General features: G+C 55.9%; 1 protein-coding gene across 1 annotated transcript; it reads right to left on the bottom strand.

Moving 5' to 3' along the window:
• Nucleotides 1-17,327: 17,327 nt before the first annotated feature.
• On the bottom strand, nt 17,328-22,913 carry EDN2 (endothelin 2). The gene is made up of 5 exons (XM_080802124.1): nt 22,772-22,913; nt 22,244-22,400; nt 20,620-20,742; nt 19,590-19,688; nt 17,328-18,025 (listed from the first exon to the last, which is right to left on the bottom strand). Exons 1-5 carry the CDS (start codon nt 22,833-22,835, stop codon nt 17,932-17,934), a joined length of 537 nt encoding a protein of 178 aa, XP_080658250.1. The 5' UTR covers nt 22,836-22,913; the 3' UTR covers nt 17,328-17,931.
• Nucleotides 22,914-24,228: the final 1,315 nt, after the last annotated feature.

Genomic DNA, 24,228 nt, shown 5'->3' with positions numbered 1-24,228 from the left:
AAGTCCAACACAAGTGGCTTCAACAATGAGATGTACTGGCTCAGGTAGCCAGACTCCAGAGATAGGGTGTGTTTAGGTCTGTTTTAGGTGTGTTTTAATCCAGCAACTCTGGCCCATCTCTCTGCAGTCTCTTGGCTGGGCTCTCCTCTATCTCATGGCTTCATCCATGGGCTGACTTCCCTCAAAAAGCCAAAGGGCCACACTACAAATTCATCACCACAATACACAGAGAAAGGGAGAGCGTGCCTCTTCTGCTAGATCCTTCTTAAGAGCAAGGAAATACCTTTCTCAGAAGCTCCTAGGAATCTCCCCTTGCATCTTGGCTGGAGTCGCATACTGGCACCGATGGCTGGTGGTGCACCTTGCACTGGTACCTTAGGCCTGGGTTGCTGGACCATCACCCTGGCAAGACGGGACTCCTTGACACCTCTCAGAACTGTCCGAAGTTGGAGCCAAAGTTGGGGCTATCTTCTCTTGAAGCATGAGGGTAACGTGAAGGCCAGGTGAATTCCAGAATGGAAGCAGGTGTTTTCAAGAAGAGGAGCAGGGAAATAGAAGGTGGGTGGAGAATCAACACCATCTACTATGAGACAGGAAGCAGATTTCTCGGTTCCGACATCTTTTCTGCAGACATCAAGAGTAGGTCCTGGAGAACTAGCACGGAGTTTTGCTCTAAGGCACAGGTAGAGAGATGTAGGGAAACTCCTGCCCAGCAGGAAAGGAGGTGGGCAGTGTTTCCGCTTCTCAGAAGAGCCACCAGAGAGTTAGAAAAACAGATCTAGAGGAGGCAAGAGTGAGACGAAGAGTTGCCCCAGGGACTCAGTGTCCCTCTGAGCCCCAGTCTGGCGAGGGGTTGTGGAAAAGATAGAAGTCCCAGGTGGGGGCTTCTGCCCACTTCTAGAACTCCAGGACTCTGCTGGAGGCTGTCCTGAGGGATGTTTAGTCCATGCCCACCATGCAACAGGGAGGGTAGCAGGAGGCGTCTCTTAATTTCTTGGGCTGCCTTGACAAATGACCGTAAACTTGGTGGTTTTAAAACAACAAAAACTTATCCTTTGAGATTTCTGAAGGCCAGATGTCTGAAATCATGGTAGCTACAGTGCCTGGAGGACAGTCTGTTCCTCCCCTCTTCCAGCTTCTGTGGTTGTCGGCATTCCTGTGGCTGGGTCACCACAGTCCCTGCCTCTGCCTTTCATAGCTTTCCCCCACTCTGTTTCTGAGACTTCTCTTCCATGTCAAATTGCCCTCTAGCTTTTCCTTATAAAGTCATGTGCCATTGGATTTAGGGCCAACTGTCTAGTCCAGGGCGAGTTCATCTTGAGATCCCTAGTTACATCTGCAAAGACCTTTTTTTTTTTTTGGTCTTGTCAAATTGCACTCACAAGTTTTGGGGGTTACGATGTGGACATGTCTTTCCGGAGACCAGCATTTAGCTCCCTACAAGATTCTCAGACGGAGAGAAGATGACAGGTAGCGCCCCCCATCATGCTCATCTCCTGGGTGGTGTGGAAAGGAAGCCCCGATTTCCCAGCGCCCCAATAAAGGGAGGACACAGAAAGCCCCTGAGAGCTCTGGCAGTCACTTGCCAGTCAGGACCCTGGACAGGGATGCAATGACCCTCCAGTCCTAGCCAGACCCCAGGGCGTTCACTGTTGTGGATCTTGGTCAGCCTAGCTTCTCTGGAGCCTCTCCCGGTCCTTGCTCAAGTCCGAATAGATGCTGGGTTCCAATGGCTTCGCGGGTAATGGGACAGAAACCGACGCTTAGAGCCATCAGAACGAGACACCCCAAAAGAGGGTGACATGAGCCCAAGAGAGGCCCTTTCCTGATGCCATGAGCGCACTGAAGCTTCCAGCCCTTAGCCTGCACCTTGGGAGGGAGACCCTCTGTGATGGGGAGTTAGCTCTGATAGGGAACTGAAGTTTGCTCTCGACGGAATCCCCCAAAGAGAATGGGTTACCCTTACTTGCAAAAAGTTTGTTTTTTCCTTTGTCTCCACATCTAAGTGTATACATTATACACCTCCTGCAAATGATGGGATGGCCAGTTTTTTAAATGTGCATATGTTACATATCTTACTCTGCAAATTTTTAAAAAAATACCAATTTATTGAAGTAGAATTGTGCAAATTGCTTTTAACACTTCATACGTGATAGTCATATTTCTATGACAGGATATTTTAGACCTACCTTACTTCTTTTTCAATCTTCACACTATCATTTATTTAACCGGACCCCTATGGGTGGCCACTCAGGTGGTTTGTTGAATTTACTGGAATTAACAAGGGAATCAGCTGAGCCATGTGCAACAAAGCCTGTTCTTTTTGCGGTTGCACAAATGCAACATTTTCTCCCCTTTCTCCTAAATCTATATAGCCCTGACCCTCGCATTTCAGCCGGCAAAGGAGTAAGGACATAGCCCTGGGACTGTTGGTCGGAAAAGGGCACCACAGCCACTGCCACCTTCCAGAGCACTCTGGGAAGTCAGGTGGAAGGCAGCTTGCCAAGGCACGTCCCTTCCAGCGTGAGTAACATTTGGAACTCATGAAAATAACCTGCTGGCCGCATTTGCTCTCCCTAGTTAGTCAATTGTCACTTCTCAAAGAAGGGCAGTGGGACATGGATCTTTGCCTCATTGCAACATTCTAATTGCAATGGCCCTTTAAAAAAAAAAAAAAGACTCCCTGCATATCTCTGTGTATCCCTGGGATATAAAGGTGCAGACAGGGCTTGGCTGTTTTCTCACCTGGTGTTTTAATCAGAACCCTTTAGACTCCAAGTGACAGAAACCCTGATGCAATGGAAGCGGAGCAGGAAATGTGTTGTCTCATGCAAATGACAAGTCTGAGGAACTTCAGACATGCTGTATCCAGGTGTTTAATTGATGCCATTAAGACTATCTCTCCATCTCTCAGCTAGGCTTGCCTGTCTTGGTTTTTTTCCAGGCAGATTTTCTCTTTGGGAGGCACGATGACCACCGGCTGCTACGGCCTCCTCTTTAGAGCCCACGGTCTCCGAAGAGAGAGTTTCCGGAGAGCTCCGGCAAAAGTCTCGGGGAAGACTCCTATTGGCCTGGCTTGGGTCATGTGTTGATCCTTGAGCCAGCTGCCGTACCTGGCGGGGGGCCAGGTGTGGATGCTCTGGTTGGCCGGGCCTGCTTCGTGAGTTGCCCTGCCTGGGCGTGTGGGGAGAGAGCCCCAGAGCAGGATCAAGGTGGGAGACGTGGTCTGCCAGAGAAAGTCTGGCCTGACAGGCAGGTGCCACCAATGCCTGGCCTTCACCAGGATTATACCTCCATCTGTAGAGAAGATGCTCATTATTTGAATACAGAATTGGCTATGCCTGGATTCCAAACTGATAGCCATGCAGAGAAGTTAGACCCTGCTCAGGCCTGTCTGAGGCTCCTACCGTCTAGCCCCCTTCAGGCTAAAATAGTGACAGGGTAGGGGGTGCCATCCCAGCCTGCAGCCCTGAGCCCAGCCTTCCCCTGACTCTTGTGCAGGCTCCCAGACAGGGCAAACAAACACGGTTCTGACCTGTGAGAAGGCTCCAGTGGGAGTCTCCAGGCCCAGGCTGAGTTCAGGAGGCATGAGATTAAATACAGAGTGGCCCCTCTCAGCATTTCAGGACGCCCTCTATCCCTTAGCTCAAGATCCTTTCTTGGCCCTTGACTCCCCTAATTCTCACTCAGTGGCCTGGGGCCCTGCCACCCCGGGAAAAGCCTAGTTCCTTTGTCCTTGCTTTCTGGCCAAGGTCCCAGGCCTGGCTTGCAGCCTCTCTGCTGGGGATGGTGTCTTCTGGCTACGGGGGGCATGCTTGTGATTTGGGGGTGCTAGATGTGCTTGGGGCTGGATCAGGGAGAGCCAGAGGGCCGGGGCATGCTGGAAGGCAGCATGTGAGGATGGTCTTAGGAATATCACCCAGTTTGGGTTTCCGGGCAGATAGGCAAAGAGACAGGGAACCTGCCCTTCCCAGAGCCTCCGAGGCTCCTTTCCATCTGACCTGCGTGGTAGGGTCTTCGCTGGACCCCACGTCAGTCTCACCTGCCCACCCCCCCATTCCCTCACAGCCCACACTGGACAATACTGTTCCCTCCTCTAGGCCCCCGTCTATGCCGTTCCCCTTGCTGGAATGCCTTCTCCTGCCTGTCAGTCAGCCTGCTTCCTTCAAAATTCCATCACACTCGAGGAGCCACTACACGCAGAAGGGAATTCGATCTACAGACATTCCCAGTGTGCAAAGACGTGTTACGGTGTGTGCTCCTTCCAGCAGCTGGTGCCCCCAGCCCTGAGCATGGGGACTCCATGCAGAGTGGGGAGGTTTTACTCCACAAGGAACCGGCATCCTCCCATACCTGCCGCAGCCCGCAGGCAATGACCTACTGGCCCAGCTCCCTGGCTCCCAGAGCGGGATAACTCCGAGGTGTGGTTTACATAGTTTCCCAGACTCTCCCTGCGGGAGTAAAGTCCGGAGGGGCCAGGAGGCAGCTTGCTTGTTGACCCACACTTCAGTGGCCCTCCTCCTTGTCTCTCTGGCTTCTGCACCCCCCACATGAATTTTCTAGGGCCACCCCCTGGTATGGACTAAATGGTGCCCCCTAACCCCCACCGTGACTGCATGTGGAGACGGAGCCTTTGGGGAGGTAACGAAGGTTAAATGAGGCCATAAGTGTGAAGCCCTAGTGGGATAGAATTAGTATCCTTCTGGGAAGAGGAAGAGACAACAGAGATCTCTTCCCACTCACGCACAGGGACGCGGCCACATGAGGACCCGGCACGAGGCTGCTGTCAGATAGGAAGAAAGACTACCCTGCCAGAAACGAACTTGACTGCACCTTGACCTTGGGCTTCCAGCTTCCAGAACCGGGAGAAAATAAACATCTGCTCCTTGGGCCACATGGTGTGTGGGGTCCTGTTGGGGGAACACTAAGAGAGTAATACGTTTGCCAACTAAACATCTTGTGGCATCCCTGTCCCAGGCTCTGCTCCTAGGGAATGCAAAGTAAGACACGTGTTCAACTTCATGAGGCATCAGGGAAATGCAAAATCAGTTTGCAGCGTGATACTGTTCCATGCTTGCTGGAACAGCTAAAAGGAGAAAATTTGGCCCTACCAGTGCTATCGAGAATGTGACGCCGTCCCATGCCGCGGATGGCAGTGTGACACGGTAAACCGTGTCAAAACACTGCTTGCCAGAGTCCAGTAAAGCTCAGGACGGGTCTCTCCTGTGACCCAGAAATCCCACCCTGGGGTACCCTGAGAATTCTGTTGCCCCAGCAGAAATACACACAGATGTTCGCCAAAAGTGAGATGTAAAAATGTTCCAAGCCACGCTATTTGTGTTGGCTTCCAAGCTGGAAACCGTCCACCTTCCATCCACAGCAGAACAGAAAAACAGAGGGTGATCTAGTCACGCAATGGAATACTACAGAGCACGGAAGAGGGAGGCATTTTGTTGCCCGTGACAACACTGATGAACGTCAAAAACCTGTGGTCCTGAAGAGGCCAAAACACAGAAGAGCACCTACCAGAGTATTCAATTTACACGAAGACCCGGAACGTACCATTCGCACGGGAAAGTGTACAAATCATATACACACAAGTGCGTGAACAATTTGGGGAGCATTTTTAAAGGGTGTATGCTGATTAGTGATTTCAGTTCTCCTGCTGTTCTGGTTCCCACTTAGGCTAACCAAAGAAGCCTCTGATTCCCCCTCCTGGCTGAAGTCAGAGGGCCTCAGTTTCCCTCTGTGCCTGGGGCATGCTGGCCTACCCAAGGTGCTGTGAGGCTCTAAGAGCTTCTTGAGGGAGTAAGATCAGGTTGTGATCCCTTGGATGGACCTACTGGCCCAGCTCCTGGCATTCCGAAGGCCAAAGTATCCCAGGGGAGGGCGGATAGTTCAGGCCCCGCCCTAGCTGCTCCACCGGCCAGCCCCGTGCGGGAGCTGGGCCGCAGGTAAGTGTCAGGTCAGGGCCAGGTCAGGCAGGAGACACTGGGTTGGAAGGGCAGAGCCTAGGCCTAGGAGCTGCTGGGCAAGAGGGGCAGGCAAGTCCCAGACTTCTCTGTGCCCACCGAGCGGGGGTTGGCCTGCTTAGCACCTGCCTGCTCTTCCCTGGGCCTCTATTCCTCTTCCATCAACATCTGCCCAGATTTGCTCCCTCAGCAGCTGAAGATTAAAGGAGAGTGAAGATGCTTACCTGGGGGCCACTGGGGCATGGTCAGCCCATTTTACAGCTGAAGCTCAGAGAGGTTAAGGGGCTTCTCTGAGTCACACAGGACTTGAGCCTAAGTGTGCTTTTCCAACCTGATGTGGCTGCCTGCCTGGGGGCTGACATGGTGTGATCTGAGGGGTGTAAGGAAGGCCACCCCCCAAAGACAGGCCGTGTCTCTTCCAATGCTTGAGTTTCCACCGTTAGAGCTTCATTCCTCTGGTAAAGCAATACCCTCTACTGAAAGCCTGTAGGGATGAGGGGCGGGGTACGCCACATCTGATGTCTTGCAACAAATGACTGTCTGGCCGAATTGAGCAGCAGGGCCCCCCGAAGTGGTGCTAAGATCCCCACATTCACTTCCTCACTCCCCGCTGATGACCAGAAAGCTGAGGCCCTGCGGGGAAGGACACCGGGTTGCTGGGACTCACACCCGGGGCCTTCCGCCTGGCAGCCTCCCTTCTCTGCCGGAAGGACCCAGGCCAGAGAGGGCAGACCAGGAGAGGGCCAGCTGAGGGCCTGGGGGCTTTTCGCTGGGGGCTGCCCCGAGGCCTGCCGGGGCCTGGGTGTCTGAGGTGTGCTTCTGCAGAAGGGTGGAAAGCCTGGGTGCAGTCTTGGGTCCTAAGATAAGCCTTTTGCCTCCCGTCAGCTGAGCTCACACCCACACTCTCTGTCCCCAGTGCACACAGAGCCCCACGCCCCAACCCGACACTGCACACTGCCCTGGGCTGCAGTTGGGCTGGCCTCCCTCCTACTGGGGCTCCTTGGATGGCCCGGGGCCTCCCCAGAGCTGCTGCGGACCCACATGAGCCTCCTGGCCTCTGAGACTTTGGAGCAAGGCTCTCCTGGCCACCCAGCCACTCACAGACCCACAGCTGCCGCCCCTCTGTTCCGGGCTGGGGTCCCCAGGAGCAGACCTGACCTGGGATTTGAGGGCATAGAGCTGACTTGCAAGGTGATTTGCGGAAGACTTAAAGGTTGTGGGAAGTGAGAGAACAGGGAGGAAAGCCAATAAGGGCAAGTTACTGAGCAGCAGGTGGGAACTGGGACTTCCAGGAGGAGGTAAAGAACCAGTTTCAGAGTTTCCCACCCCAGCACCAAGCTGGGGCATCTCTCCACCAACCCTGTTCTTCATGCTGAGTCTGCTCCTGAGGGCGTGAGCCGAGGGCACCTTTGGCCATCTTCTGGGGGACCCACAGACACTTGCTAAGTGCCATGGGACCACGGGCAGGTGGGGAGGGAAGCTGCGGATGAGAGAAGGGATCTGGGTGGAGAGAGCCTAAAGGTCCCAGGGTCAGGAGGGCCCGAGTCCCAGCTCGGCTACTGACTCATCTCTGAGGGTTAGTTGTTGCATCTACAAAATGGGAATGAAAATACTGCTTACCTCCCAGGTGTGTGGTGGGGAGCCAACTCGATAAGATTTGTAAGTGGCCGGGAGTGCCGGCACCGGGTGGAGATTGATAAATGGGGCTTTTTCTTCTCTGCTCCAGGGCAAAGATCAGGCTGACTCACCGTATGTGGGTACCCAACGAATTGCTGTGTGTACTAAACATAGCTGCTTCTAGAGTCTGTCCTCTCCCTCCCCTTCCCTCTTTATCTTCTATTTTTAAAGTCAAATAGTGACTGATAGCTAAACAGTGCAGGCTTGGGGTAAGCTCTGGGGACCTAGGAATGCCCTGAGCCTGTCCTTGGCCTGGGAGATCACAGTCCAGTAGGAAAGATGCAAATATGTAGCCAGGTGGTGACGCAGGTGGGGGAGGGTATGAGGTAGGTAGAAGTTTGTGGGTCAGCCCTGAGGCAAGGAGGTAGTGCAGGCAGAGGGAGGAACGGGGCGGGGCGGGAGACCCAGGGTGGAGGCATAGAAATTGTTCTGGGGCAGGAGAGGAGCAAAGAAAGGCAGGCAGATAGAGGAGCGTGCATTCTGAGGCAGCCTTGAGTTACAGGTGAGGACACGGGCGGGGGGGGGGGGTGAGGGCTGAGAGGGGGCGTGTCTCGCCCAGTTGCTGTCAGAGGAGGGGCTGGCCAGGGGGCTCTGCCCTCACCTGAGCCGAGCTGCAGGCCCTTGCACCCACTGGGAGCCATCAGCTTCCTGGTGGGGGGTGGGGAGCTCAGGGGAGGGCAGCCTCCGAAAACAAGGAGGCAGGGGCCTCTGCTCTGGCTCATCCAGACCACTCACGGCGCCCTGGGGCTCTGAGGGAGAGAAATGCTCCACCTCCATGCTTTTCGCTCAAATTCCGCCTGAATTTCACATCTCTGATATATCCATGTCTGTTCTTCAAATCAGTAAAGCTTATCACGACTTACTGGTTACTAAACTAATCTGCTGGGACGCCTGGGTGGCTCAGTTGGTTAAGCGGCTGCCTTCAGCTCATGTCATGATCCCAGCATCCTGGGATCCCAGGACGCTGGGATTGAGTCCCACATCGGGCTCCTTGCTCAGCGGGGAGCCTGCTTCTCCCTCTGCCCCTCTGTCTGCCTGTGCACTCGCTCTCTCTCTCTCTCTCTCTCTCTGACAAGTAAATAAACAAAATCTTTAAAAATAAATAAATAAACTAATCTGCTTGTAAATAAGACAAGACATTCGGAGTTTATATGGTGACGATGTCCTCCTGTGGGGAGGCAGGTCCTGGCAACGGGGTAGGTCCCCAGGGAGAGTTCAGGGTTCTCAGACCGAGTTATGCCCACACATGTACTGAAACGCTCTAGATGCACCGCCCACGTGTGCGCACTAACGCACACATGCCACCTATACTTACGGACCCTTCGTGCAGCTGTTCTTACACACTGAGACATAAGTACATGCGCCTGTGTGGGTGCCCATGTCACTCTGGCACTGGCACACCCATGACCTATTCTCCCGGACTCTCACGCATACCTGCAGGCGCACACAGATCCTCACACGTGCAGATGTGTGTAGGCACACGTGCACACACATCTACGAGCCACCCTCAGGCAGACTTACACATGCAGGGGCACTCATAGTCACGTGTACTTGTCCGTGTCGGTAGGCACAGGAAGGTGCACTCGTGTGAATTGTGCACAAATACCCGAATCCTGCAGAAAGGCAGAAATAGTACCAGCTGTGCACAGCGAGAGTATGTTTTCGACGATGGTGCACGTGTGCTCCAGCCCAGGCTCCCGTCAGCCAGGCGGTACTACATAGCACACGCTGCTTCCAGAGTCCCGGGGAGGGAACCCTCACACTCCCCTCCTCTGCCCTCCTTGCCCTTCCCTTGTCCCCAGGCTGCCACCTCCCAGGAGGAGCTCTCCTCCCACCCTGGGCTAGTGTAGAGCCTCTGGAGGGAGCAGATTCTGCACTACTCCCTGGGAGGGGTCTCCTGGAAGCTGGGAGCCTGGCATCTGGGAGCCTGGTGCCCAGAAGGGTCAGCGGCCTGCCTGGGTCTACAGAGCAAGGTCTGAGTAGGGGCAAGAGCAGGATCCAGTGTTTTCAAAGAGACCAGTTTGGATCTCAGTCTGAGAGAATGCCCCATGCTCCCCATTTTCCCCAAACTTGCAGGTTCAGGCACTTGAAGTCATGCTTTCCCAGAAAGATGCTGCCCCCAGAATGGGTCTCCAAGACACATTTATTAGGGGATGGTGGGGTCAGCTGAGGGAGAAGCCCAGCCAGCCTCTGCTCCAAACCCCAAGCTCCCTGGGGGACCAACTGAGGGGCTGGGGACTAACACTGGCCACGGTGGGGGGGGGGGGACAGGCTTGCAGCCAAATGTGATCCCAGATACCAGCACCGGGAGATGCTGAAGGGTCCTCTGTACCAGCTGGGAGGGGTGGGACATCAGAGCATTGCCAGGTCCTTCACCCTTCTCAACCCAGGTGGCGAGATGCGCGTCTCTCGAACATCAGATTCCTTGCAAAGAAATGGTTTCGGTGTCAGAGCCGCCAGTGCTGGAAGGGACATAGGGGAGAGGGCGCTCATACCCAGTGAGACCGGGGTGCAAACTAGAACATCATTCTTGGCAGAATACTTAAAATATGAGGTCCTTTGACCCAGGTATTTCATGTCTAAAAATCGTGGTTGAATCACATAAACAAGATGTTCACGGCAGCGTGTTTATGAAAATGACAAACGGAGGCCGTCCAAAAGGCATCGGCGGGTGAATGGTTAAACAGACAGCAGTCTGTCCCACCATTCCCCGGCCATCCACCCATCTATCATGGAGCCACTAAAATGAAGACTGGGGTGGATCCCTGTGTGCTGGTCTGGAAAGATGTCTCCAGAGTGCTGAAGGCAGGCTGCAGGGCGGGGAGACTTAGGTCTCCATTTGTTATCATAAACACTTCTAAAAATTTAGTTGTAAAAACCTATACCTGAATCCATAGGAAAAGTCTACATACCTCATTCTCAGAGTGGTTACCTTGGAATGAGAGGCAAGGAGAAGACTTACTTTTTATTCTAGATGCTCATACAAAAAATTCTTTACATTTTTTTTTTAGCTGCAAGTTTTGTGTATGTATTGTCTTACTTTGTGATTAAAAAAAAAAGAAAAAAGAAAAAAGAAAGCATTGGGATGCCTGGGTGACTCAGTTGGCTAAGTGTCTGCCTTCGGCTCAGGTCGTGATCCCAGGGTCCTGGGATCAAATCCTGCATCGGGCTCCTTGTTTAGCAGGGAGCCTGCTTCTCCCTCTGCCTGTTGCCCCCCCTGCCTGTGCGCTCTCTCTCTCTCTCTCTCTCTGGCAAATAAATAAACAAAATCTTAAAAAAAGAAAGAAAGGAAAAAAGAAAGTATTTAGATTTCTTGTCTAGGTGGAAGCCACAAGGAGGTAGAGACCCGCCCAAGGTCAATTATGGCCTTGGCTGTACTTCTGACCTTGATGCCACCCAGATCCCTTCCTCGATGCCCAGTGGCAGAGCCTTGGGGCCGTGAGGGGAACCACGGCTTCCTAGGTGGGGATGGGCAGAGAAATGAGTTTCGGGTTGTGATCAGTGATGCTCAGCTGGGGAGGGCAGGCCCCCACCAGGTGTGAAGAGATGTCCCCATTCCTGAATGAATCACCTATGTGCCAAGATAGCAAGTTTTTATCACTGGATGTTCTGACATCCCTGTTCTACCTTGGGGCCCTGCTTGGCAGACCCTGGCTCTGCCACCTTCAGAAATGCTGCTGAGAAACAGCACCCTTTGCTCAAGGCCCAATGGGTACCACGTGCAGGGCAGTTTACCGTGAGCCCCAACCCACGCTATCTTATTTGAGCACGGAGGCAGTATTGCCGGATGGCCAAAGCCATAATCCGTGGAACCAAAGCCCCCTCTGAGCCAAAGCCCCCCACTCCGCTCACTAACTAGCTAAGTGACCTGGGAAGGGACACTCAATCTCTTTGTCTATATGATGACAGACTAGCACCTTCCCATAGGGTTGTTGAGGGCTAAAAAGTGCTTAGCCCCACAACTAGAAACAACTTAAACATCCTTTAGAAGATGAATGGATAAACCAAACGTAATCCATCCCTACCATGGGCTATCATTCCGTCATGGAAAGGAATAGAATACGGACACCCGCTGTGCCATGCGGGGTTGGGGGGGTCTTAACAACCTGATGCCAAGTGCAAGGGGACACAAAAGCCACATGGACTGCTCAATTTCATTTATAAGAAATGTCCAGAGGAGGAAAACCCATGGGGACAGAATGTAGATCGGTAATTTCTGGAATCTGGGGAGGACCGGGATGTGGGCAATGACTGCCGAAGGCTATTTCTTTTGGGGAAGATAAAAATGTTCTAGAACTAGATGGTGGTGATGGGCTGTATAACTTTGTGAATATACTAAAGCCCACTGAAGTGTACTCTTCAAGAGAGTGAATTTTATGGTGCGTGAATTATGTCTCAATAAAAAAATATGTAGCAAAAAAGACTTAGGAATGAATATAAAATTGATGTACAAACGTAGCACACAATATCGCTTCGCTGGTGGGAAATTGAACAAGCTTAAATACACACCTATGAGGGGACCCACACGTTATGGGACAGCCTTAGGATGATATATTATATAGTTATGAATAAAATGTTAAAATTAAGTGAAGCACTTGGGATGGTGCCTGACACACGGAGCGCTGTTAGCATGGGCTGTTACTGAGGAACCCGGGACAAGCCTATGGACCCGCCCTCTCACCCCTGCACGGCCGATGAGGATGCAGAACCCGGAGGTGGGATGTGGTGGGGCCACACGGCCCTCCCTCTGGTCTGCTTCAGGCCAGTAGGGGTGCCTGTCCTGGCTCTACGCTCTCTAGCCATAAGGTCCTGGTCCAGCCCCTCCCTGACCCCCTGAGCCACCCTTGGCCTCTGTGTCCCCGCCGTGTGGGGAATAGGGTCTCTGGGAGGAGTCTCAGGGCACAAGGTCCAGCCGCCGGTGCTGTCACAGGGCTTCTGGCACATGGCATCCCATGGCTAGAGACTCTAGGGAGACAAGATCCCTTCGTTCCACCCCACCTGCCTGGAGTAGTGACCCCGGGGTCCCCGGCATCCCCCCTGGGGCTTACTCATAGGCAGGGGAGGGAGAAGCCCAAGGGAAAGGTGGGAGGAGGCAACTGAAGCAGCGGCAACTGAAGCAGCGTGGCCTTTCCTTCTGCAGGTCCTCATCCCTTTTCCTAGCCCGGGGCCCCTTTTTAGTCCGCTGTCCTTGGGAACGGAATCCCAGATCCCTGGGGCCTCCATTTCCCCTGCTGAGCCGGCCCAGCACACAGTGGTTATGACAACTCGCTCTTGAGACACAGACTGCCCGAGTTCAAATCCCAGGAGCCCTGCTTGTGCTTTCTGAACGCGTGATCCCAGGCAGGAGAGCGTACCTCTCTGAGCCTCGGGAAGCTTATCAGTAAGATGGGAAGACAGCCCCTACCTCACTGGTCCTCGTGCGGCTTAGATGAGGGCGCCTACCACCTGTTTCGTACAGGGCCTGTCGCCCCGTGAGCCCTTGAGGCCCATTGGCTACTACTATCGTCGTATTTTTACCTGTGAAGGGGTCGGAGGACACGTGTGGGCCTGGAGGCCAGGGGCTGGCCCCCTGGACCCCCGTCTCCCGGCTCCCTGCCTGCTGTCCCCCTCACTCTCTCCAGCACTGAGTGATCGACAGGCGGGGCTAGTGGCGGCCTGGCAGGCCTGTCCTGGCAGCTGCTCCCACAAGGCGAGGCCCTCTGAGCTTCTGAGAATTAATTAGGCCACATTCCTCTTCCAGGGCTCCTGGGGCGGGCCTGCACACGGCCCCCTTCCGAGCTGCTGAGGGCTCTTGGCTCAGGTCCCTGGCAGGCCTAGGAGAGGCCCACACTCTGCTCTCCCCTGAGAGGGGCTGGAAGGACCCTGATGAGCTGGAAGCAGTGGCTGGGGAGGCAACGGTGACAAGCCAGCCACCCAAGGCCAGCTCCTGCCCTGGCTGTCCCCTCCTTAGCCATCATCACTGGTCCCCATCACTCAAGCTCAAATTCCTGGCATTGGATGCCATTCCCAGCCTGGCCCCTGCTGATCAGGCCGGCTGCCTCACTCCAGATCCTTCCAAGCTCTGGCCAGACACGCCTCACTCCCTTCCCCTAGCAGCAATGCCCTTTCCTCGTTCCAGAGTGTGCAAACCATGCCCATTCTCCAAACCCGCCCCACTACCAAACCGGCTGGAAGGGCAGTCTGTAACATATCCCTCCTCCTATCCCAACGTTTTGCCTCGTCTCTCTTGCCTGCCAACCTGTGAGACCCTTGAGCAGAGCAAGTGTGCTTCGATCCAAAGGCATGAAGCACAAGTGGGGGGCATTTCAAGCGAGGCAGTATTCTCCTGGGAGACATTGTCTGAGGCTGTGATGGGGAGTGACGGCTGCTGTAGCTCTCCCTGCTTGGAGCCCTTTCTCCCATGCTGGGGGCTCTGGCCTGATCTGGGGCTCAGGAGGGCACAGCCCATTCCTGCCTCCCCCTCTCCAGCCTTCCCCGAGGCCCCCTTCTTCTTTTGTTCCCTGAAAGGGGCTGAGAATGGCTCTCTTCCGCAACCAGGCTTGGCCTCTGCTCCCCCACCTGCCCGGGACACTCCTGTCCACTCTCTTCCTTCACTGAATTGGCTTCCTTGTGGTTGGCCTCGATGTCACCTCCTTTGGGAAGCCTCCCTGGGTTCTCCCACCCCAGGGACTCCCATCACCAGGTGGATGTCCTCTCGGAGAGGTGGTAAGGCATAGGCGTTTGGAGCTTGAGGTTTAAATCCTGGCTCAGCCACATACTAAAATGACAGAACCTGCAGTGTAAGTTGCTGCAAAGAACCAAGAAATTCGTGTGCATAAAGCGCTTCGTGAATGTGCTCAATAAACGCTAGCTATTATTTTTATCTTAATAGTTAACAGTGGTTTTTGGTTTGGGTGTTTGGTTTTTTATTCTGTTTTGAGGGGTTCTTCTCTTGCCCCGTGAGGCCAGGAGCTGTGTCTGTCCTGCTCACAAGAGTCTCCGGAGAGCGATCATTCATGAGCGGATGACTTCTCTGAACTGTGTGGGGAGGACCACCCCAGGACTGAAAGGCCTCACCTGCGGCCCCGTGCTGCATCGGGCGGCCGAGTCTGGGACTCAGGACCACGCCCCCCTCTGCCTTGGCTTCCATCTGTGCATGAACCCGAGTCAATCTGGGTCATTCTGTGCCCCCTTCTGGCCTATCCCTGCCTGGTGTTCCAGCCCGAGGGAACATCAATTTGACTCACAAAGCCTTGACAAAACCAGCTAAGTATTTATGGCAAAGGCAGAAAAAGGCAGGAAAAGGGGAGAATTTGTCCTCCGAACTTTGGACAAACTTCCTGAAGGGCTGATGTCTTGCTTCCCCGGGTTTGTTTTGACTTGACAGCTGCTCCCCCCAGATTTCCCCGTTCCTTCTGCACACCGTCCTACCTTCCCCCCTGTTTCTGGGGCCCCCGCTAGCTGCAGTGTGGTCTCGTAGCAGGCACAGACTCGAGGCACACATGACCCCTTTTGTCCTGTGGAGACAAGAGGTGACTGAAGAAGGCCAGAGTAGGACCCCCTAAAGTGCAGGGCCTGAGCTGGAGGCCCCCATTCCCCCGGGAATAAGGATCCGAGAGACTGCACCGTCACCTTCCTATACCTGCCTCCTGGGTCTCCTCCTCTCCCTTTAATCATCTCTGTGACTTAATCATTTGGGTCTCTGATCTCTGAACTCTGGCCAGGGCTACAGGGACCTGTGCCAAGGGCAGTGGATGCCTCCTTCCCTGCGCTTCTGACACACCCTCAACCGATCTCAGCCTCCCTCTCCCAGGCTTCCCTCACACCTGCTCTCCTGGGGTTGCCCTACTCAGCTGCCCAGCCTGGCCACTGGCTATTCATTTGGCATTTTCCAGGGGCAGGGCCATTTGGCATGGGATGCTGGGCTGCCACGGAGTGAGATTCCCCTGGCATGAGACTCTGCTGAGATTTGAGAGGCGTGCCCTGACTCCGGGCCCACTTACTCCAACCCTCACCACCCAGGATGCATTGTGGACTGCTGAGGGCCGGGGGCGAACTTTCTTCCCTGTCCACTCTTGCCCTGTGCAGCCCTCTGGTGGTATAGTTCCAAAGCCCAGCTCTGATCAGCTCCCCTGTGGATCATAGCCCTTTTGTGGCCCACAAGAGAGGGTCCAGCCTCCTTGCTTTGGCCTCGAGGTGTCTCTGGCATCATCTCCTGCCGCTCTTCCCTCACCATGCTCCAGCGACACGGGTTCTCCATGGGAACCGCTTCTGTCCGTCCTGCTACCATACCTTCACCCTCCCTGTTCCCTCTGTCTGGAATTCCCTCTTCAATCTCTTCCTATTTGAGTCTTACTCATCTTTGGAGGCTGTGGGAACAGCCCCTTCGTCCAAGAGTCTTATTCTGACCACTCCTCTTTCCCCGACCGCCCACCTCAGGTTCGTCAGCGAAAGGGCTGTTCTGCTCATTACAGAATCACTTTTGACGGCCCAGCAAGCAGCCTCTGCCTTTTATCAGGCCGAGGACTGAACCCAACAGTCCCTTTCATGTTCATACCTGTCCTATAAGCTAGAGACTATTGTTTCCCATTTTGTAGATTAAAAAAAAAATGAGGCCCAGAAAGAGATTTGTCCCAGGTCATGCTGCAGTGGTGATCCATGAATTCAACCAAAAATATTTTAAAAATCCATCCATCCATCCATCCATATGTACCCTAGACTCTGGGTTCATCCTGACGTCACCACTTACGGTGTGACCTTGGGCAAGTAAATTGCCTTCTCTGTACATCAATTTCCTCATCATTAAAACAGAGTGATAAAAATTCCTCTGTCACAGGTTACCGAGATGGAGTTAGTATCAGTCAAGTGCAAGTACACAGTAGGATTTCAGTATGTGTGGCATGTCATCCTTCCAGGAGGGGGTCAGGGCTGGCTTCATGGACAAGGCAGGATCAGAACAGTGTGTAAATAATTATCTCGCAATAGCCGTTCGGGCCACCTGCCACTCCCAGCCCAGGCCAGCCGGAAGAAAAGGGAACAGCTTGTCACAGGAGGATTTGGCGGACATGGAGGTTGTGCGTCCAGGCAGCTGTCAGCATGGGTGATCCTGACTGCTGGTCAACCCTGGAACTCGGGTGGCCTGCTTCTCCGGCCTTGGCAGGACTGGTCGACCCAGGCCTGGAGCCCTGGGCTTCCTTGGTCAAAACTCACTTCTTGTTCACTGGCGAGGGCCGGGGCAAGGGACGAGTGAGGGCCAGGCTGTAACACCGTCATAGCATCCACTGGCCCCTCGGGCTGCACACAGTCTTGAGATCCATCTGGCTACAGCCTTTGCCAAACAGATAGACTCTGGGCCTCACGACAGCTCCTGGTGAGGGCTGCTGGAGCAGAAGTGGGTCTTGATTCCTTCCAAACATGCTCCTGGGAAAGGCCTGGCGGTAGGTGACTGGCCCGATGGGAACACAGGTCCCAGAATCCTGGATTTCAGAGCTACAAATGGCTGCTCAGGCACGTGATAGGCGAGGGCCTAGAGAGGCTGGGTTAGCAGCTGTAGGTGACCGGCAAGGGCCCGGGAAATAAAACCCTGGGCTCTGGCTACTGCCCCAGACCCTTTCTCTGTCCTTCCTGTGTCCCCTTAAGTTCTGAGCAGCCCCTTCCTGAGAGGGGCCTCCCACCTCTGCTTCAGCCAAGACAAAATATCAGAATAACACTTCTTCGTTTATTAAAAACACAAGTTCGCAGGTAAATAATAGAGTCTAAAAAATACATTAAAATAAATAACAGAATCCTCCACGTTCTTAGAGGAAATAAGTTATATACAGACAGATGAAGCCGACAGGCCGCTCTCACCAGGAGCATCCTGGGGACATGAGGGTGGGAGGACTCTGGGGAGGGAGAACTGGAGGGGACAGACGGGGCCTGCCTAGGACACCAGCCCTGTCCAGTCTCCAGCTCTGGCTTCCATCTGAGGGTCCACCACTGCTGGCCGATCCCAGTTTGTAGCCAATAGACAGGAAACCTCTCAGGACGTGGCCTCTGGGTTAGCACGCTCCTCATGTAGTTCCTTCTAGCGGGGCGGTGGGGCCGGGACTAGTGGGGGAGGCCACCCTGTAGCCTGGGGGCTGAAGGCTTTCTTGGGCAGGGTGAAGACATGAGCTGCCTTGGGAGAAGCTCCTTCACCCGTGCAAGGAGGCCAGAGCTCGTGCTGCCTCAGCAGGTTATGTCCCTGGCCCTGGGCTGCTCCTCTCCTCGAAGCCTCACACAGGCTCTTTCCCAGCGTTCCTCGGCGATCTGGCAATCAGTGCTATGTTTTCCTCCGCCTGGGGTACATGGGCCTCGGCTCCCTCTCTGCCTCCTGGTGTCGTCTGGCAAAGCGGATCTTGGTGGCAGAAATTTCCCTGGAATCGAGAAGGGTCCATTTAGCATCTTGGGAGGTATGGGCTGCCCAAGTGTTTCCCAGGACAGGCAGCAGCGGCAGGACCTGACCCCCTTAATCACAGCTGCCCTGGGGTCAGGGGCAGCCACAGCTCACCCTGAAAACAAAATCTGCACATCAGGGACAGGCCAGATGCTAGAATCTCCTCTGCCCACGGGGACTTCGATGAAGCTGATGTTCAATGTCAAAGGCTGCCCGAATGACCGGAGGGCCAAGAACAGCGTACCTCCTGTGACTTGCTTTCCCACTTCCACATCGGTGCTCCTGCCGTTCCTTCTGGGCTCTTTACCTCCCCTCACCCAAATTCCACGGACTAAAATTCCCATTCTTCAAGGTCCCGCTCAAGGTGGTTCAACCCAGACAAATATGGGTCTTAGCTGCCCTTTGAACTGGGATGAGCCCCTGGCAGGGGCTCCAGCATCATCCAAGGGGTCTTGTCCTGACTCCAAGGGTTCCAGCCTGGAGCTGGGAGTCTGGCTGCAGTTCCCAGCTATGGGAACTGAGGCAAGCGTGGCAACCTCCCCGAGTCCCTTTCTTAGCCTGTAAAATAAACCCAGGCCTAGCCGGTGTGAGGATGAGAATGGGTTGGCAAAGCAAGCTCTTCGTCCACTACCAGAGGCCGTGCGCTTGCAAAGTCTGATTCTTGATTCTGCTCGTCCTCGGACAGTTCCCTATGCTGGGTCTTCCCTTTCCCTTCCCCATCCCGTGCTGTCTTCTAGGTTTCAGCCTCCCCACAAAGATGGGAGCCCCCAGGGGTCCACGCAGGGCCCCAGTGCTGCCAGCTCCGAGGAGCCTCAAGGGCAGAGGTCTGAATGGTTAGTGTCTCCAGAGGTCCCACTGAGTGCCTTCCACCGACGGCAACGGATCTGCCCTCACAACGACCCCTACAGAGGGCTTGCCCTGATGTCCCAGGCTCAGAATGGGGACCTGAAGCACAGAGAAGGGAAGCAATAAGCCCAAGGTCACAAAGGCTTGCTTGTGGCACAGCAGGGGTTCAAATAGGCCAGTCCTGGCTCAGAACTGCCCCCTCAGCCCCTCGGCTGCACGGCCAGATGTGGGGGCTCTATTCTCAAGTCAATGTGGTCAGACAGACCTTTGTGCACACATCCCCGTGGGCCAGGCCTCGCGCTGAGCCATGCCAGGGCTGCCAGGAAGGGGATCCGGTTTGGGACAGGGAGGAGGGGACAGGCTAGATCGCCGAGCATTCTGGACCCAGCGCATAGGAGACCCTCACCACCTGAATGAACACCCGATGCCTTCCTTCCATCATCACAGTCCCTCTGCCCCCCCCCTAAGAAAGTCAACCTCCAGGCCTGGTGGGGACAGAGAGCACAGCAGCTAAGACCCCCGGCTCTGGAGCCAGCCAGATGCCTGTCATGGACCGCTGGGATGTTGGGCAAGTGCCTTCACTTCTCTGAGCCCAGTTCCCTTGGCTGCCCAGTAAGGACCCAGTCCCGCCTCCTTGGAGAACAAAGGCAACGTGCAAGGCATACAGGAGGTGCTCTGCCTGTGCAGGCACCCCTTACCTCAGCTGCTGGAGGAACTCTCCCGCGGACGTCCATCTCTGGCCGGCCTGGAACACGTTGGCAGGGGACCTGCTGCCTGGGACTACCACAGCTTCGGTCCTGCATGAACAGCATTAGGACCCAAGTGAGGGGCTGTCCAGGGCCCTGAGAACACCTGGCTGTGGGCCCAGTGCCCCCCCCCCACCCTCACCCCAAACAGATCCGTTTCCACCCCTGTGCACCTGGCATCCTTCCTTTCCCAGGCGGGGTGGGGGCCGAGGAAAACTGAGCTGCCGGGAATGTGTTCTTAGCCTCAGAAAGAGGCAGCTGGGGGCCTGGTCTTCCCAGAATCCAGCCACCTGCAGCTAAGCACAGTTCTTTGCGAGGGGAAACTGAGGCAGGGGTGGGGCCACAGCCTGAGTCTCAGAGGAGGAGTTTCTCATAAATCATCCTAGGAAGGGCAGGTTTGGGCCGGGGAAGCCAGTCTCTGCTTTCTCCAAATCCTCCAGGTGCACAAGCAAAGGAACACAGTCTCCCACTCCTTTTACAAATGGGAAAACTGAGGCCCGGAGAGTTAAGAGACTTGGCAGAGTGCCCCAACCACCGCCCTCCAACCCCCAGCAACTCTGTGACAACTCTGGGGTAGTGCCACGATCTCCCAAGTCTAGTTGCTACTTCTCCACCAAGAAAGCTCCAGAGCGCTCCACGCTGCAGCTCGGAAGCCAAAGCCCAGCGCCCCTGCGCAGACAGACGGACAGAGGCTGCAGGCCCCGCTCTCCTTTGACAGGACAAGTCCTATCCCCTCTGTGCCCGAGCAGCTTCTGTTGTCACTTGGGGAGCGTCCCTTCTGCCCAGGAGTGAGGGTGGGGTGCTCTCAGAAGCCCCCAGTGCTGGGCAGTGGGAGGGACTTGGGGTGACTGCCTCCCCACAGAAAGGCGGGCAGCCTATAGGCTCCCAGGACCCTGCTTCCCCACCAGTAGCCACTCTGCTTCTCTGCCCGTCTTCCAGACACCCTGCTCCCCCGGCCCCTGCAGGTGGAGGGCCAGCTTACCAGGGCCTTCGATGGCAGAAGGTGGCACAGGCGGGGTCCCCGCCGCTGGAGCACTCACAGCGCTTCGGCAGGGAGCGGCGCCGCCGTCTTGGCGGGTTTCCCAGGCCGTAAGGAGCTGTCTGTCTGTGGGCAGGCAGCCAGCAAGGTAGTGGTGTAGGGTGGAGAGAGCAGAGGGGAGGGGGAGAGAGGGAGAGGATTAGATAAACTCCGACCACTGACAAGCAGAGAGTGTCCGCAGGGCACACAGGGATGGCCACCCATGCCCCTGGGATGGAAGTAAAAACGTTATCAGCCCCTGACCTCAAGAAGGCCCAGCGCAGGCCCCTCCCTGGTTGCCAGGTGGTCCGGGAAAAGGTCCCCCCCACCACTTTCTGGGCCTCTGCTTGCTCCCACACCCCCAGCCCCACTCAGTAAGCCTCCCAGCACGGAGAGGAGGCGCCGGAACAGTGTTCCCTCCCTAAGTCGGGAAGTGGGGAGTCCTCCCAGCCCCTCCCAGCCAGGAACTTGAGCTGATGGAGAGGGCCAGGCTGGTCCCTGTGGAGGAGGGGAGGAAACGCCATCTCACAGAAGTAAACATACAGGCTCTCAGCTAAGCTGCCCTCACCTGGTCATCCCCTGCCCGGAGGGCGATAAACGTGGCTTAGAACGCGCTGACTTAGAAATAGTGTGTGCAAGCGCTTGTGTGTGTGCATGTGTGTGTGTGTGTGTGTGTATGTGTGTGTGTGTGTGTGAGATCAGGTGGGATTGATTTCAGATTCAAAGTCTGGCCAAGGCAGGCTGTGGGCAGGGCAGGGGCCCTGTGGCCGGTTGGACCAGCACCTTCGGGTGCCAGAGCTAATTTTAGACAATGTGGTTGAAGTTGTAATGACTCCCAGGTAGACCCAGCACGCAGGGACTGGCAGCGTTCCCGCCCTGAGCGAGTGTTTGGATGCGGATTATCTCCACACGCTTACGTGCGGAGCTTCTCTTGCCTTTTGCAATTTGGGGAAGGAAAAAAAAAAACACAAACACCCAGAGAAACTTCAACTCGAAGTATGCAGTGGCCCGGAGGCTGTGCGGGTGCAGACAGAGCAGACAGCCCTGGGATCCCACCCCAGCGCTGCCAGGTGACACAGCCCAGGCTTCTCATCTTGTCACTGCAGACGGCAGCAGCGCCTGCATCGTGGGGAGGACGAGGGGTTCGTGGGCTGATAACAGACGAGCCGTGCTTGGCACAGAGCCTGGCACCGTCAAGGCATGGGTGCTGTCATTCAGCGTCTTATTCTTGAAGATCATGCCGAGGCCGCATGGCAGAGTGGGCGTGAGCTTCGGCAGCTCTGGCCTAGGAGGGAGCCTCCACCTACTGCTTACTCCTTCCTGTGCAGTCTTGGGGCAGGCACCTGACCTCTCTGAGCCTCAGTGCCCTGATCTGGAAAACGGGGCCAATACCAGGCTGTTGCAAGAACTCTCTCGAGGTAGCCCTGTGTGATGGGGCAGCCCCCACGTGGAAGTTGGAAAAATAACCAGTAATCCTCCCTAGTAGCGCAGTGACCCTGTCTGGAGGCCCAGGGAGAGCTGGACTCTGCGGGACACTTCCCATCCCCTGCCCTGCTGCCGGGAGCCCCGCCTGGATCCCCGCGCTCACCCGGGGGTGTTCACCCAGATGATGTCCAGGTGGCAGAAGTAGACGCATTCCTTGTCCAGCCAGGAGCTACAGGAGCAACGTCGAGGCCGCAGGTGGGAGCCTCGGGCCCGGGGCGAGGGCGCAGGGTGATCCGGAGCAGCGGCCACCTGGCCCTTGCCTGTGTGTCCAAGGAGAGAAAGAGAGAGAGGCAGAGAGGTGGGTCAGGGCGCCCGGCACAGCTGGGATAGGGGACCTGCTGGGCTCCTCCTCTTGCATAATCGAGGAAGTTGGCTTTCTCATTGCTCAGGAGCTCCAGGCCAGCCTGGGGGAAGCCCCAGCAATGCCGGCTGAGAAGGGCCAGTGCTGTCCGGTGCCCTGTAGCAGCTCTGTCCTTGCCGAGCTCCCCGGAGCTACCACGGCTGCAGGACTCCCACCCCTGAGGGCCCCCAGCTGACCGGCGAGTACTGGAAACTGGGGAGGGAGGCACCTGCAAGCAGCCCCGGAGGGGGTGGGGTGGCTGCTGTAGCAGGTGAGGCTGGGGCGACTCACCTTCCTGCAGAGCCAGGAGCAGCGCCAGAGCGACGGAGCACCAGGCAGTGGGCATGGCGACCATAGCAGTGGTGGAGCGCACGGGCTGGACGAGAGGAGGGAGTGTGCCTGTCGCCAGCGTTCTGCTGCCAAGCCGAGCTGATAGCTCATTGCCTCAGTGCCCTGGCGGCTTCTTATAACACCAGGCACGGCCCCGCCCCTGCCCATCCAGCCCTGCCCCATTGTACAGGAGAGCGATGACACCGCCTCTACCCAGGGGTGCACGCCTTGGCTGGCCTCCCTGGTGTGGGGTGGGGGAGGAGGGCAGGGGAGGGTGGAGGCAGGAGGGAAGGCCCCGCTCTCCTCCTTCTGTGCCTGGAGCACCTCCTGGAGTACAGCAGCTCTCCTGCAGTCTCTAGGGACCCCTCCCGGTTCTGCTGGGCTGCCTCAAGTCATCCCCAATGTGCCTGACCCCCTTCTTCACTCTCTGTGTGGCTGCTCCAGGGCTCTTGCTGAGTCAGGGGTGGAAAGGGGGAGATCCATGAGCAAAACCCTGCTTCTCCTTGGGGGAGACCCTGCCATCCTGCCTGCCCACTGCCAATCAGGCTGAGGACGCCCCTTCTGTTGTGTGGGAGGGGAAAGGGGGTGTTCAAGGCTGTGTGGCCTTGGGCAAATCAGAGCCCTCTCTGGGCTGGCTTCCCTCAGTGAAGGACGCAGCTCACCCCTGACCTCTGCCCCCCTGGGAGCTGCCTCATGCCTACCTCACCCAGGAAGTGCCCCCTCCCTTCCTTCCCCATCCCTCCTCCCAGGGCCTGGGGAAAGGCGTTCTGGTCCCTTCCAGACCCTATTGCCCCTATGGGCATACACACAAAGCACCTATTGAAAGACCTCCGGCCTTGGACACGACAGGGCAGTTGGCTCACCTCCGTGGCTACACTCTTCCAAAAAGGCAAGGCAGGGGTGGGGGGGTGGGGTGCACCCCGGGGGCTAGCATTCTGCTCCTGCCTCTCCACTAGCCTAGAACCTGGGCCTGGCTGGCGACAGAGTGTGGATGCCCTGGTGCTGAGCTAAGCAGCTTGTGGGACCAGCACTCGCCCTCTGTTCCTGCCCAGGCCTGGCTCAGAGTCCAGGTGCTGCGACGTCTTTCAGGGACCCTGTCTCCAAGTATAACAGGAAAAGCCCTCTCATTTCTCGGAACTCCCAGAGCTCTCCTTGCTCTCCTGCCTGCCTGACTCATGACTCCGGGCTTATCTCCCCAGCAATCTCGAGGTCCAGAGCTCTGGAGAGGGCAAGGCCCGGAGCTGGCCGTGCACACAGTAGGAGCCTTGAGAGAGTGCTGTCTGAGGGAGGAAGGAAGACAGAAACACACGCCTGGGTTTGAACTGTAGAAACCAGGTCCCTGGGAACCCAGGCTGCTCAATCCGCAGTTCCCGTGTTTGGCAGCAATTCTGCCATGAGACGCTTAGGAAGGGGACAAC

Source organism: Martes martes (genome assembly GCF_963455335.1).
Source record: "Martes martes genome assembly, chromosome: 4".
Lineage (NCBI taxonomy): Eukaryota > Metazoa > Chordata > Mammalia > Carnivora > Mustelidae > Martes > Martes martes.
The sequence above is the reverse complement of the archived record's forward strand: the minus strand, read 5'-3'. Positions and strand labels throughout refer to the sequence as shown.